Source organism: Physeter macrocephalus, chromosome 6, assembly GCF_002837175.3.
Source record: "Physeter macrocephalus isolate SW-GA chromosome 6, ASM283717v5, whole genome shotgun sequence".
Lineage (NCBI taxonomy): Eukaryota > Metazoa > Chordata > Mammalia > Artiodactyla > Physeteridae > Physeter > Physeter macrocephalus.
This window is the reverse complement of record NC_041219.1, coordinates 47,882,416-47,895,645: the sequence shown is the minus strand read 5'-3', so window position 1 is coordinate 47,895,645 and position 13,230 is coordinate 47,882,416. Positions and strand designations below refer to the sequence as shown.

General features: G+C 51.8%; 1 protein-coding gene across 1 annotated transcript in view; it reads left to right on the top strand.

Moving 5' to 3' along the window:
• PHF21B (PHD finger protein 21B) overlaps nucleotides 1-13,230 on the top strand; it is a 28,459-nt gene that overhangs the window by 1,085 nt on the left and 14,144 nt on the right. The window contains exons 2-4 of the mRNA XM_028491474.2: nucleotides 1,168-1,260; nucleotides 3,400-3,750; nucleotides 6,060-6,200. Coding sequence (XP_028347275.1) covers nucleotides 1,168-1,260; nucleotides 3,400-3,750; nucleotides 6,060-6,200 — 585 coding nt within the window. The remainder of the gene's footprint in view (nucleotides 1-1,167; nucleotides 1,261-3,399; nucleotides 3,751-6,059; nucleotides 6,201-13,230) is intronic.

Here is a 13,230-nt window from a genome sequence, read left to right as displayed (position 1 = left end):
AACTAGAAAAAAGCCCGCGTGCAGCAGCAAGGACCCAGTGCAGACTAACTAACTAACTAACTAAGTACATAAATAAAATTCCTACCCATTGATTCCTGTTTTCAGACTCTGTCCTACAGAAATACTTTGTGATGTGGAAATGGCTTTATATAGAGAGATGTGTATTGCGCCACTGTTTATTAATCGGAAAAGGATGGGAGTAAAACCCAAATTCCTAGGAGGGTGGGATTGGCTGAGGAAATAGCATGATGTCTGCTGAATGAAAGACTCTATAACCATTAAAGGAGTGATTTATGGAGATTGTAACAACTTCAGGAAACCTCGCATGTGTCCTTAAGTACAAGTAGAAAAACAGGTTACACATCACATTCTGTTTGGTGTGAGTGGTGCTGTGTCTTTGGGTAAAATGAGAGTGGATTCCTCTCTGGGGAAATGAGGAAAGCCAAGTCCAAGGAAACTGGGAAGGATGGAAGCTCCAAGTTTAGCATGATTTTTTCTTAATTAACCTTCACTGGTTCTTATTAGTAGCCTCCTTTATTTTGTCAAGATATACATCATGTTTACTAAACAACCTGTCCTGAAATTTGGCAGGATTATTGAGGTCACAACTATAGGCAAACTGAGCTGTGTGTACTCTGTAAACTTAAGGTAATTTTTATGAATCTAATAAACTCCTTATTCTCCCTTCTCTGTCTTTCCTGCTCTGTTCTCTCTCCCTCTTCTCTGTCTCTCAGACTCTCTCCTTCCTTCATTTTCTTTCTCCCCCTTCCTCCCTCCTTTTCACTTTGCATGTTTGTATGTTCACGGGTCAAATAAAATAACAAAAGATGTTTGCAGGGAATCAATATGAAAAAAAACCCGAACAGGTTACAGAATTCCATGTACAGCTATAGAGAAAACGTACTTAAAAGGAAGCTAATGTGAGACAGTGATAGTTTTCCGAGGATGCCGTTCTCTTTCTTTTTCTGGTTTCCAAAATTTCTTGCATGATGCATATTACTTTCGTGATTTAAAAGCTTACCCTTAAGAGAGAGGAGAGCAGAGTTCGTTGTCTTCAAGGCCCCCCTGCGCCGCCGGGCTGGGGAGGGTCACCGGGTGCCGGCCGGGTGGGGTCGCGTGAGCCCCGGAGCCGTGTCCTCTCTCAGGCCGCCCTCCTCTGTCTTCCAGGCTTTGGGAACCATTACTGCAGTGCCTGTCACGGGTCCTCAGGTGAGCTCCTTGCAGAGGTTGGCCGGGCAAGGAGCAGCAGTGCTACCTCAGGTAAGCAGTCTGCGGTGGGCCCCGGGCTGTCTGTCTGTCTGTCTGTCCACAGCCCCTCAGCAGTGAGGTTTAGGTGAGCCCTGAGCTGGGTGCGACGTCGTGGGAGTCCCTTTCCTCTCCCGCCTCCTCTGCCTGCCCTTCAGAGGAGGTGTTTGGACCAGACCCAGTTTTTCACACAGTGAGGAATTGAGAAATCAATTTAGTGGGTCATGACCAGGATTTTTTTTTAATGGAATAAACTAGGCTGGACTAGAAGACAGCAGAAAATACCAAGACGCATCATAAGCATTTTTTCGTGAACAATTTGTTTCTGGACTGGATCACGACGTAATGGAGATTTTTTTTTAATATAAATTTATTTATTATTTTAGGCTGCGTTGGGTCTTCGTTGCTGCACGCAGGCTTTCTCTAGTTGTGATGAGCGGGAGCTACTCTGCGTTGCGGTGCGCGGGCTTCTCGTTGCGGTGGCTTCTTGTTGCGGTGCGCGGGCTTCTCGTTGCGGTGGCTTCTCTTGTTGCGGAGCACGGGCTCTAGGCGTGCAGGCTCAGTAGTTGTGGCACATGGGCTCGGTAGTTGTGGCTCGCGGGCTCAGTAGTTGTGGCTCGCGGGCTCTAGAGCACAGGCTCAGTAGTCGTGGCGCAGGGGCTTAGTTGCTCCGCGGCATGTGGGGTCTTCCCAGACCAGGGCTCGAACCCGTGTCCCCTGCATAGCAGGCGGATTCTTAACCACTGCGCCACCAGGGAAGTCCTAATGGAGATTTTTGAATATGGGTCACAGTCAAAAAAGTGTTAGAAACTCTGGACTAAAGGGTGCATTTCAGGAGACGGCGCAGACGCCAGGCCGTGGGCCTGGGTTCCCGCCGGGGTCCCCCACTGGGCTCTGCACTTTGGGCAGGTCATCTGGGCTGCGTCTCCTCGTCTGCAGAGAGGGTGGTGCCAGTGCCTCCCTGGCGGCCGTGAGGACTGAACCGGGGCACAAAGCCTTTGTAGCCGGGCCTGGTCTGGAGGAGAAGCCTGCCGGGTGCCGCCCAGTACGCAGCTTTGCGGGGCACCTGCTGCTGAGCTGTGAGGGGCTGCCAGCTGCACAGGCGACAACGGCTCCTGCCTGTCCTGGGGCTGCAGGCCTGGGCAGATGCCCCCAGCTCGAGGACAGTGAGGCGCGGCTGCCCTGGGCCCTCTTGTCCTTGTGGCAGCCTCGCTGAATGCCCACCTGTGCTGAATTAGACAGGATCCTGTCCCCAAGAGGCTCAGATCCCAGGAGGGGGAGAGACAAGGAATCAGACGATTTGAACCCAGAGTGACTGGCCTGAGTCAGAAGGATTCACGGGGGCTATGGGAGCCTTGAGGAGGCTCATAGCCTGCCTGGGCGTCAGGGAGGGCTTCCTGGAGGAGATGGTGCTAGAAGCAGGGCTCCGAGGGTAGGAAGTCTTGGTAGTCCAAGGTGGAGGCAGGCCTCGGGGGACGAGCACCCCAGAAGGATACTGGAGCCTGAGGACACGGGGGCGAGAAGAGGAGGCAGGTGGCAGTGGGGAGGCCGGAACCGCAGGCCTGGCGGCACTGTGGAAGTAGGGGAAGTAGGAGCAGGCATAGCACTGGAGACGTCAGCAGAGGCCTTCTGGGGGCCTTGGATATTGAGTAGTGGAGTCGAGCTTTGCCTGTCAGTGACTTGATGGCCCTGGGGCGCTACGGAAGGCTTTTGAGCAAGGGAGGGTCAGGGCTGGGGCTCCAAGGAAAGGCTTCTGGTCAAGGACAGTGCTGTTTTCCTAGGAGTTTTCACTCCCACGTACACCCCTCAAGTGTAAAAGTCCAAGGGCCACCTCTCCTGCTGCTCCAATATACGCGCGCGCGCGCGCGCTCACACACACACACACACACACACACACGCACACACACAGGCACACACACACACACACACACACACACACACAGGCACACGCCCGCGACCAGAGCCCCCGGGCCAGTCAGCGCACGCCCAGGACCCAGGCAGCCTTGGCAGGTCCATGGTCTCTCCGCTGCCATCTCCTCACCTCTAACGTGGGAGTCCCTGACCAGGTCATGTCTGTGGCCCTGTCATCTGCCGTGGCTGTCATCACCCCGTCCGTGTGTCTGTCTGACCGTGCCACTGTCCCTCCCTCCGCAGGTTAGGCCAAAGACTCTGATTCCAGACAGCCTCCCCGTCACCCCGGGCCGGGACCGGCCACCCAAGCAGCCCCCAACCTTCCAGAAGGCCACCGTGGTCAGTATCAAGAACCCCAGCCCAGCCCTCCCCACTGCCAACAACACCGTGAGCCATGTGCCAACGCCCGGCAGCCAGCCCCGTGCCCTCGCCGAGCCTGCCGCCGTCACCTCTCCTCTGAGCAGTGCCGGGGTGGCCTACGCACTCATCTCCACCGCCCCCAGCAATGCCACCGCCATGGCCCCCAGCACCGCCGTGTCCGTGGTCAGCGACAGCGTCAAAGTCCAGCCCCTCCTCATCAGTGCCGACAACAAGGTGAGGGCGCCCGCGGGCAGGCTCCCTGAGGGGCCAGGCGAAGGGGGCCCCGGGCAGAATGAGTGACCGGATGGCGGAACGATTGGGGGCCAAAGGAACGGCTGGAGTGTGAACAGAGGACTGAATGAACAGCGTGGGAATGAATCAGTGCGTGAATGGGGCGGGGCCGGGGGGGGCGTGTACAAATGAATGAATGAGTCAGTGGTGGAATGAATGGTGTGTGAATCGGTGTGGATGAATGAATGAATTGGCGTGGGAATAATGGGGGTACAAGGGAATTAATATGTGAGCAAAAGACTGTGTGGCTGAATGAATTAATACCAGTAGGAAAAGAATGATTGGTCGATGGATGAATTACTTGTTGGAATAATTAATTAATAAAATGTGTGGCCAAGTGGACAACTGGAAGCGTCTCTGCCAGTGGAGGGAGATAGTCAAGGACTTTTCGGACCCTGGGTGCCTGAATGGAATATCTATGATTTGTTGCCAAGATTTAAAACTAAAACTAAGATCCTCTTCCTGTTCCCCTCTGAGCTCCTTGATGATTGTGTGAGGTGTTTGGGGCCGCATAGGAGGTTCCATTTCCTCTCTTTGGTCTCTCTTCCTCTGTTTCCAGTTCAAGGTCCACCAGGCTGCCCCTCTCTTGCTTATGGCCCATGTCCCCTATTCCAGCCCTAGTGTCAGCCACTTTCCTGCAGCCGTATGTTATTGCACTCAGTATATTTCTGGGTATGTTTTTGAGCTGTCCCACTTATGGGCAGTATTCCCAAGGATTCCCCAAGCCTGAAGAGTTATCACCAGCCAGGGTCGGATGGCAAGTTCCAGTGAGGAAACGTGCACCCCAGGATGGTACCTGGTCCAGAGGGAGTGCTTAGCAGACGTTTGTTGGTTGAGTGCGCCTCTTTCACTGCAACCTCACTAGCATTCAGTGTTGTCATTTTTAAACGCTTTTTGCTCCTTTAGTTGATGCAAACAGATGCTGGTCGTTGAAAGTGGAATTCCTTTGGTTAGTATTGAACTTGAAGGTTTCCCTGTACTTTTCAAGAATCCTGTCTCCTTCCGTGTGACTCATCTGAGGATACTCTTTGCCCTTTTTTCTGCGGGGGATCTGACTGTTTTCTTCCCATGAATATCAAAAGGGAGCATTTTTTTCCATCCAGGGAATTCTGGGATTTCAAAATTATGTTACAAAGAAGAACAAAGTCCTTTCCCTTAAGCCAGCAGAAAAATGGGATGCATTTTCTCTTCATGCGTAAGAGCTTCAAATTCACAAGTCACAGAAAGAAAGAAAAAAGGAAAAAAAAAAGACTGCTGCAAGTATCCGAGAAAAAAATTCACAAGTCACTAGGTGTTCTTAGGAGGGAAAAACAGTTCGAGTCACTCCTGGTTGAGGCCAGACCCAGGGCTGCTCCTGGTAAATTCTTTTACCTAGATCCATGAAAAAGGTAACGATTCTTTCCCAAGTCAATGTCCAAAAAAATAAATAAGCTAGATGATTCACAGGTGAAGGCGACTGTGGCCTAGGGAGAGACCAGGCAGCAGAAGTCAGTCTCAGACTTCTCAGCTCCAGGCACCTCACCCCAACCAATGAGACCTTAACCCCATGAGGACCGCTGGATCGGGGCTGCTTTGCCTGATGCTGAGTGGGGTCTAGACTCCCCTCCCCCTCTCCATGGCCCCAGGATTGGCAGGGCCCCTCAGAGTGAGCAAAACGGGGCCTCCTTTCTCCCACCTGCCCGAACCCCCAGGCCAGGTTTGAGCACCTCGGAAACGGTGGCCTGGGTGTTGGGGGGGCGCAGGGCGGGCAGGCAGCCAGACAGACCCGGGAAAGGTTCCAGCCTCTCTGCTCCCTAACCTGATGACCTCAGGCAGGGAGCAGGTCTGAGCCCTCTCAGCCTCCGTTTCCCTGCATGTGAACTGGGGAGAAAGAAACCAACCTGCCTTGAGTTCTTGCCGCCTGAATCTTCACAGCCTGCCTGGAAGTACGTGTTGCGAAGGTGTTACTGATAAGGAAGCTGAGGCTCAGAGTTGTGAAGGGACCTCCCCGAGGCCACACAGCTGGGAGACAGCAGCGCAGGATTGGACCCAGGCCTTCTGGTTCCTAAACCAGGACCGTTTCTCATGCAGACTCTCCTTAGGGTGCAGGCACCCCGTGGACTGGAGAGGGGGGTGCAAGCCTCCTCGTTCCTCGTGATCCCGCCGTTCGAGGCCCCGTGCCCGTCTGGGGTGGACGCACCTGGCCCTGGGCTCCGTGGGCCTGCCTCCCTGGGCTCTCCAGTTCCCCCCTCACCCCTCTCCTCCATCTCCAGGTCATCATCATTCAGCCTCAAGTGCAGACGCAGCCCGAGAGCACGGCGGAGTCGCGGCCGCCCACAGAGGAGCCATCTCAGGGAGCTCAGGCCACCAAAAAGAAGAAGGAAGACCGGCCCCCGAGCCAGGAGAACCCCGAGGTGGGTGGCTGTGGTCCGGGGGCCGCGGTAGGACACGGCTGCCCAGGGAGTGGGGACGGGCCTCACTCCGACAAGCCCAGAGCACAGCCTCCCGGGGCAGGGGGAGCTCCAGGCAGCACTGGCCCAGTGAGCCGAGGTCTCAGCCGTTGTGTGTCGCGGGTTTGCTGGCTGAGCGGCAGCGTGGGGCAGTGGTTGGCACCTGTCGTAGCCCAGACTGCCTGGGTTTGCGTCCCAGCGCGGGTGTGGCGGGGTGCGCGGGGGTGGGGAGCAGGTGGCGTCCGTCTCCTCATCTGTGAGGATGGCACGGGTGAGTCTGCCTTCCTGGCGGCGTTTTTGGGAGGATCCCATGAGTCAGTGTCTGCCCAGGCCCCAGAACAGTGCCTGGGCACTGCTGGCTGTTACCCAGCACCCCAAGCCCCCGCTGTCCCCACCCGTCCCCCTGTCCTCAGGACCCTCCGTCCAGGGGACAGCACTGCCCTTGGCGTATGTGGCCCTAAAGCAGCCGTGCTCCTCCCTCCGCCCCCCTGTCCACTGAATGTCTGAAGGTGGCACAGCAGGACCCTGAAGGCCTTAAACGTCAGCTCTTTGTGGACTTTTTGGTCACAGCAGGCGACGTCCTTGTGTTCCTGCTTGCATCCTCAGCCATCCTGGGCCAAAATCACCACCCCCTGGGCCTTTCTCCACGTGACTGCCCCTGCCTAGCCCCCATTTCTCTCCCTTTTGACTGGCTTATCTTACAAGATTCCCTGTAGAAACCATCTCCTCCAGGCAGCCTTCCCTGACCACCCATCCCCAGCAGGCAGAAGAGATCCCTCTGGGCTCCTCCAGTTCCTTCTGATTCTTTTCATCCAAGTGCTGTCATCCAAAGAAGTCATTCATCCATTCATTTATTTGTCAGTCATGTCTTAGCCTTTGCTGCAGGCCAGGCTCTGGGCTGAGGGTGGGGACACTGAGACAGGGCAGATGTCGTTCGTCCCGGCTCTAGGGAAACTCACTCCTACTGGCAGACGCAGGCACGGCCACTAGGACTTGAACTTGGGTTAAAAAAATGTCAGGTGTCATCAGAGAGTCACAGATTCTGAGCTGTGGGAGATCCAGGGAGAAGGAGAGAGCCATGTTTCCATCTGGAAGGACTGCGGAAGGCCTTGCAGGGGAGGGACACAATCGAAGGCACCAGGGGAACAGGTAGGGTTCCAGTAAAAGAGCAAGAGGCACCTGCCGTGTGTGGGGTGAGGCCTGGGGCCAGCTCGCAGCTCAGGCTCCCGTGAGCGCCCTTCTGTCCTCCCGTGGGGTTTGCCGCGCCCTTAATTTTCGGGAAGGTTTTCTGGGTAGATCCTCTTTGTTCTTTCAAAGTATATCTTAGTCAATTATTGTGCATTTATACGATTAGTATAATTACATCTAATTACATAATTAGTGTAAACACGTGTAATGACTTAAATAGAACTTGCAATTACAACACGTCCTGGTGTAAAAGTCCTCATTAAAGTTGCTTTCAGAAGAGGGCTGGGAGCAGCCGTGCTGCACAGACGCGGGTTTCGTGGCGGCCTTTGAACCTGTTCGTGAAGAATCTAAGGCAGGAGCACTTGAGGCCAGAGCAGCAGCTGCCCCAGAAACTTCACCAGCTGAGCCAGGCGCGGGCTCAGGGGTCCCGGGGTGGGGCGTGGATTTGGGGTAAAGAGACACTGACGGTTGTTCATAAGGCTCAGCTGTACGGTGGCTTCTGGGGTAGCGGCTGTCGAGGTCCCAGTGTCCATACAGCCCACACGCGCGGCACCTCTGAGCCCACAGGCGCCTGTGAGATGAGCTGAGATGACAGTGCCACCCAAGGCGTCGAAGGGACCCGCGCAGTGAGCCCACCTGTCTGCCGAGTGAGCCTTCATAGCTGACACTGCTTCCTCCCCTTCTCTCCCAGCAGCTCTGTGAAGTAGGTGGGGCAGGAATTACAGTGTTCATTGTACAAACGAGGAGGCGGGCTGAGAGAGGCCAGCGTGTCCGCCACTCAACCCAGACAGAACCGGGGCTCCAGGCTTCTGCCCCAGGCCCCGTCGGCGCCTTCCTGTCCCAAGTCCTCCGCCTTCTTTAGGACAGAGCCGGGCCTTTTCTGTGCTGCTCATTATCCTGGCCTCGGGCAGCATCTGTCCAAGCTGGTCACCCTCAGATTAGCACGTGCCCTGTGGAATGACAAGCCAGAGCAGGAGTTCCAGCCCTGTCCCAGCCCTGCCACACGCCAGCCCCGGCCGCCTCTCTGGGCAAGACCCGTGCACACAGATGCTCCCTCCTTCCACGCCATCCCTGCTGCCACAGCCCTGGTTCCTGCCCTGGCCCTGCCCAGGCTCCCAACCCCTAGATGGGTTCTTCCCTGCAGCTAGAAGGATCTTTCTGCAATTCAGAAATGACCAAGTCACCCGTCTTCTTTTTAAAAAAATTCTTCCGTTTAGAATTTATTGAGGTGTAATTGGCATATTACATGGTGTAAGTTCAAGTTGTGCAACATAATGATTTGATACATGTATATATTGCAAAATGACCACCAGGGTAATTGTAGTTAACACATCTATCACCTCACATGGTTATTTATTATTTGTGTGATGAGCACTTTAAAAATCTACTCTCCTAGCAACTTTCAAATTTACAGGACAGTATTGTTAACTTCAGTCCAATGCTGCACAGTACTTATTTGTCATATAACTGGAAATCTGTAGCTTTTGACCACCTTCACCCATTTCCCCCAAGCTCCACCCGCTGCCACTGGCAACCGCCAATTTGTTCTCTGTTGCTAAGAGTTCATTTTTTTAAGATTCCACGTATAAGTGAAATCATAGAGCGTTTGTGTTTCTCTGTTTGCCTTATTTCTTTCAGCATAATGCCTTCAAGTTTCATCCAGAGCATCAAAAATGGCAGGGTCTCCTCAATTTTGCATTGGTCACCCCCTTTCTTGAAACCCATCAGAGCACAGCCCCCATTGGGATGGCTTTGAGGTCTCGCTTGGACCGTAGCTCTCTGCCGCAAACCCTCAGCAACAACAGCTAGCATGCAGGAAGAGCCAGTGGTAAAGATGTAGCTGTGCGTCACTGTGTCCCAGAAACAGAGGCAGCGAGCACGACGGATGCTCCAGACTGTGGACCCCAGGTTCAGAATCAGATGGGGGTGACCAGGCAGCTCCCAAGGGGCAGTGGGTCCCCAAAATTCTTCTGGCAAGAGAGGAACAGAACCAGGCTTCCCTGCTAGTCCAGGAGCCAGCCTGTGCCTGGGGCCACCCCCGGGCTGGGCAAGGCCAGGGTGACTGCAAACTTGCTATAAGGCGAGGGTAAGCAGTAGGGAGAGAAAATGAAACATAAAACAGAGAAGAAAAGAAGCAGTGCCCAAGGTGAGTCTGTAGACAGAATTGTAAAACACGGGCTTCCCTGGTGGCGCAGTGGTTGAGGTCCCCGCCTGCCGATGCAGGGGACGCGGGTTCGTGCCCCGGTCCGGGAAGATCCCACATGCCGCGGAGCGGCTGGGCCCGTGAGCCGTGGCCGCTGAGCCTGCGCGTCCGGAGCCTGTGCTCCGCAACGGGAGAGGCCACAACGGTGAGAGGCCCGCGCACCACAAAAAAAAAAAAAAAAAAAAAAAGAATTGTAAAACACATGATGCAATTTAATGCTAAGAAGGACAATAAAATCAACTTTTGGAACATGAATTTATTCAAGATGAAGCTAATTTTGTGGCGTATTCATAGCAGTGACTTTTAAATATGTTTAGGATACTCAAAAGAAGTTAAAAATAAAGGAATAACATCCACCTGAAATAAATAAGGAATAATGAAGCAAAAAAATCATGAAAATAAAACATCAGACAGTTACAAAAATTATTTGAAAATCTGGTAATGAAAAACATGGTGATTGAAATTTTAAAAAAAATTACTAGACAGGATGAACAGCGGTAATTAGCGCTTTGGAATATGGCACCACAGATAGCACAGAGATGCCAAGAAGCATAAAAAATTATATATATGTAATTTTATATATATATATAAAATTATATATATATAAATTATATATTCATATATATATGTATATGAAGCAGCAGAACTGAGTGGTGTGGGCGGGGCCTTGCTGAAGGCCAGGGAGCTGCAGGTTGCAGAAAGAGTCTTCCACACTGAGGATCACAAGTCTGTATTCAAGTGTAAAAGGACAGGCAGTGTCTATGAGCTGCACTTAGGGTAGACAGGGCTGGGACCACACGAAGGAATGTGGAACGAGAACCTCCATAAGGCCTCCAGGAGCAGAGAAGGTGCCACAGACCCTCCTTGGCCTTGTTGGGCAGCAAGGAGGCGTGATAAAACAGAATCCCACTGAGGCATCATATTTGAAGAGTGAAGTCAGTACAAAGCCACCGTAAGGAGAAATATGAGAAAGAGAAGCAATTTTTACCATAAATAAAAAATACTACCCCCAAAGTCCAGTATTCTACTATGAATTAAAAGAAAGAAATCAATACTGTAATCACTACTAAGAAGGAAACTGCAGTGCTGAAAGACAAGGACTGAGGGAAGAGATGGCTAAACGGCCGAAGTACTGGAGAGAGGGAAACGTGAGCTGAAAATTTTCAGGAAAATAATAGGAAGACCGTCACATAAATACATAAACGGGGGAGCACAGGGCACCATAGACACAGCAGAAGACAGAGTAAGACCTAGGAGGCAGGAGCGAGAGAAGTATACAAAACAAAAAAGAATGAATGGATTTTTAAATAATATGAAGTGGTACCTAGAGAAGACAAGCAAAGAAGATACAACAGGTGGATAATTGGAGGCTTTAAAGAAGAAAACCGGGATGACTGGGCAGAAGAGCTACAGTAAAACTTTCCCATGGTTCCCTGCGATATGAATTTGGCTATAATGTGGTAGGCAGTTTGCTCCTGTTATGTCAGTGATGGTGGGCTGAAGTTATCTTCTGTGGAGGAAGGGCTGGAGGGAAGGGAAGGCTGAGTGGGGAACCAGGAGGCAGAGCATGGGCTCCGCTAGTATTGGCCCAGCCCAGTCTTCCCTGTTCAGGCCAGTGAAGGGGGTGCCAGGAGTGGCAGATTCCTAGAGGCCACTGTCCATTCAGCCACAGGACCCTAGAAGTGACATTGAAACCAGGTGGCACCAAACTGCATCCTGCGCTGGCATCAGTTGGCTGAAGCTTGCTAGACCTCAGAACCCCTGTTTGAGCAGATCTGCGGCCACCGCAGTCATTTTTAGTAGTCTTGTGTTGACGTGAGCACACGTCTTACAGGATTGAATCTGACGGGCCTGACTTTTCATGGTGTGGTGATGCTTCACTGTTTTTAAAAGATAACTCAAGGGACTTCCCCGGTGGCACAGTGGTTGAGAATCCACCTGCCAATGCAGGGGACATGGGTTTGAGCCCTGGTCCGGGAAGATCCCACATGCCGCGGAGCAACTAAGCCCGTGCGCCACAACTACTGAGCCCACGTGCCACAGCTACTGAAGCCCACGCGCCTAGAGCCCGTGCTCTGCAACAAGAGAAGCCACCGCAATGAGAAGCCTGCGCACTGCAATGAAGAGTAGCCCCCGCTCGCCGCAACTAGAGAAAGCCAACGTGCAGCAACCAAGACCCAAAGCAGCCCCAAAAATAATAATAGTAAAATTTTTTAATTAAAAGGTAATTCAAGAAAATTTATTGAAATAAAAGGAGACTTTAATTTCTATACTGCAAGGACACACTAGGTACCAGGGGAAGTTGACGGGTGTGCTGGGTTAACATTGGGTCACAGCCCAGTCAAGTCACTGACTTTTAATGGAAACAAAAGGATCCGTAGGCATGCAGGCAAAAGCAATCAAGTCGCATTAGAGGGAGAACAACTGGGCCGGCTTCTGACTTTTCCACAGCGACATTCAGTCCAGAACACAGGAGAGCGGGAAGAGAGAAGGGGACCCAAGGATCTTATGTGCAGCCAAGATGTCCTTCACGTTGAAAGGCCACAGACTAAAGGTTTTAAATCTGCCAAGAACTCAGGAAATGTTGTTCCCATGCGCCATTCGTGAGAAACTACTAGAAACTCAACCCCCATCGACCACGAGACGCTTGGGAGAGCTTGGCACCAATGCTGGTTGAGCATCGTGCATATTTAACTACAGAGTAAAACAAACAGGATAAGGGTGCTGGGACAGAATGTAAATATTACATGTATAAGATGACACATAAATATTGATGTGTAAGATTCACCTAAGTGAACAGAGAGTGAGGGAGAGAAGGTAGAGAGGAGAAATAAGCTCTCAGATTGTCACGTTTGTAGAGTTGGAACTGTCAGTGGATCGGAGAATATGATTTAAAGCTGACAATTTGAGGCAAAACTATTTTCAACAGCATTGAAGTAAAAACTGGAAAGAAGGAGTAAACAGTCGCTAATTTGAGATGCTGTAGAAAACCCAGGAGAATCTCAACGGAAAAACTGCTGCAGACAATAAGAGAATTCAGCGTGGCGGCGGGTGTGATATTAACTTACAAACGTCAGTAGTCTTTAGAGAAACACATAGCAACCCGTTAGAAGCTTTCTAGACAACTGCATTTGCGATTGCAACAGAAGCATGAAATGCCAAGGAATCAACACGATAATCAATACCTGTTTGAGGAAAAGTTTGAAACTCCTGAAGACAAAGAACAGAAGCACCTTGTGGTTTTGGAGAGGAAAATTTAATATTATTAGGCTGTCATTATGTCCTAAGTTAATTTATAATTTTAGCATCATCCCAGGAAATATACCAACTGATTCCCTCATTCTCAGAACTACCGAAGATGGTTTCTAAATTTCACATGAAAAAATAAACAAGAAGAGCCGAGGAAGCTCAGAACAGGAAAAAACAGGGACGGGATTCTAATGCTATCAGATTACTGTAAAGCCTTGATAACTAAAAGTGAGGTGGTAGCTCATGAATAGATGGGAGGAGTTTTTGCGGGCCTCTCACTGTTGTGGCCTCTCCCGTTGCGGAGCACAGGCTCCGGACGCGCAGGCTCAGCGGCCGTGGCTCACGGGCCCAGCC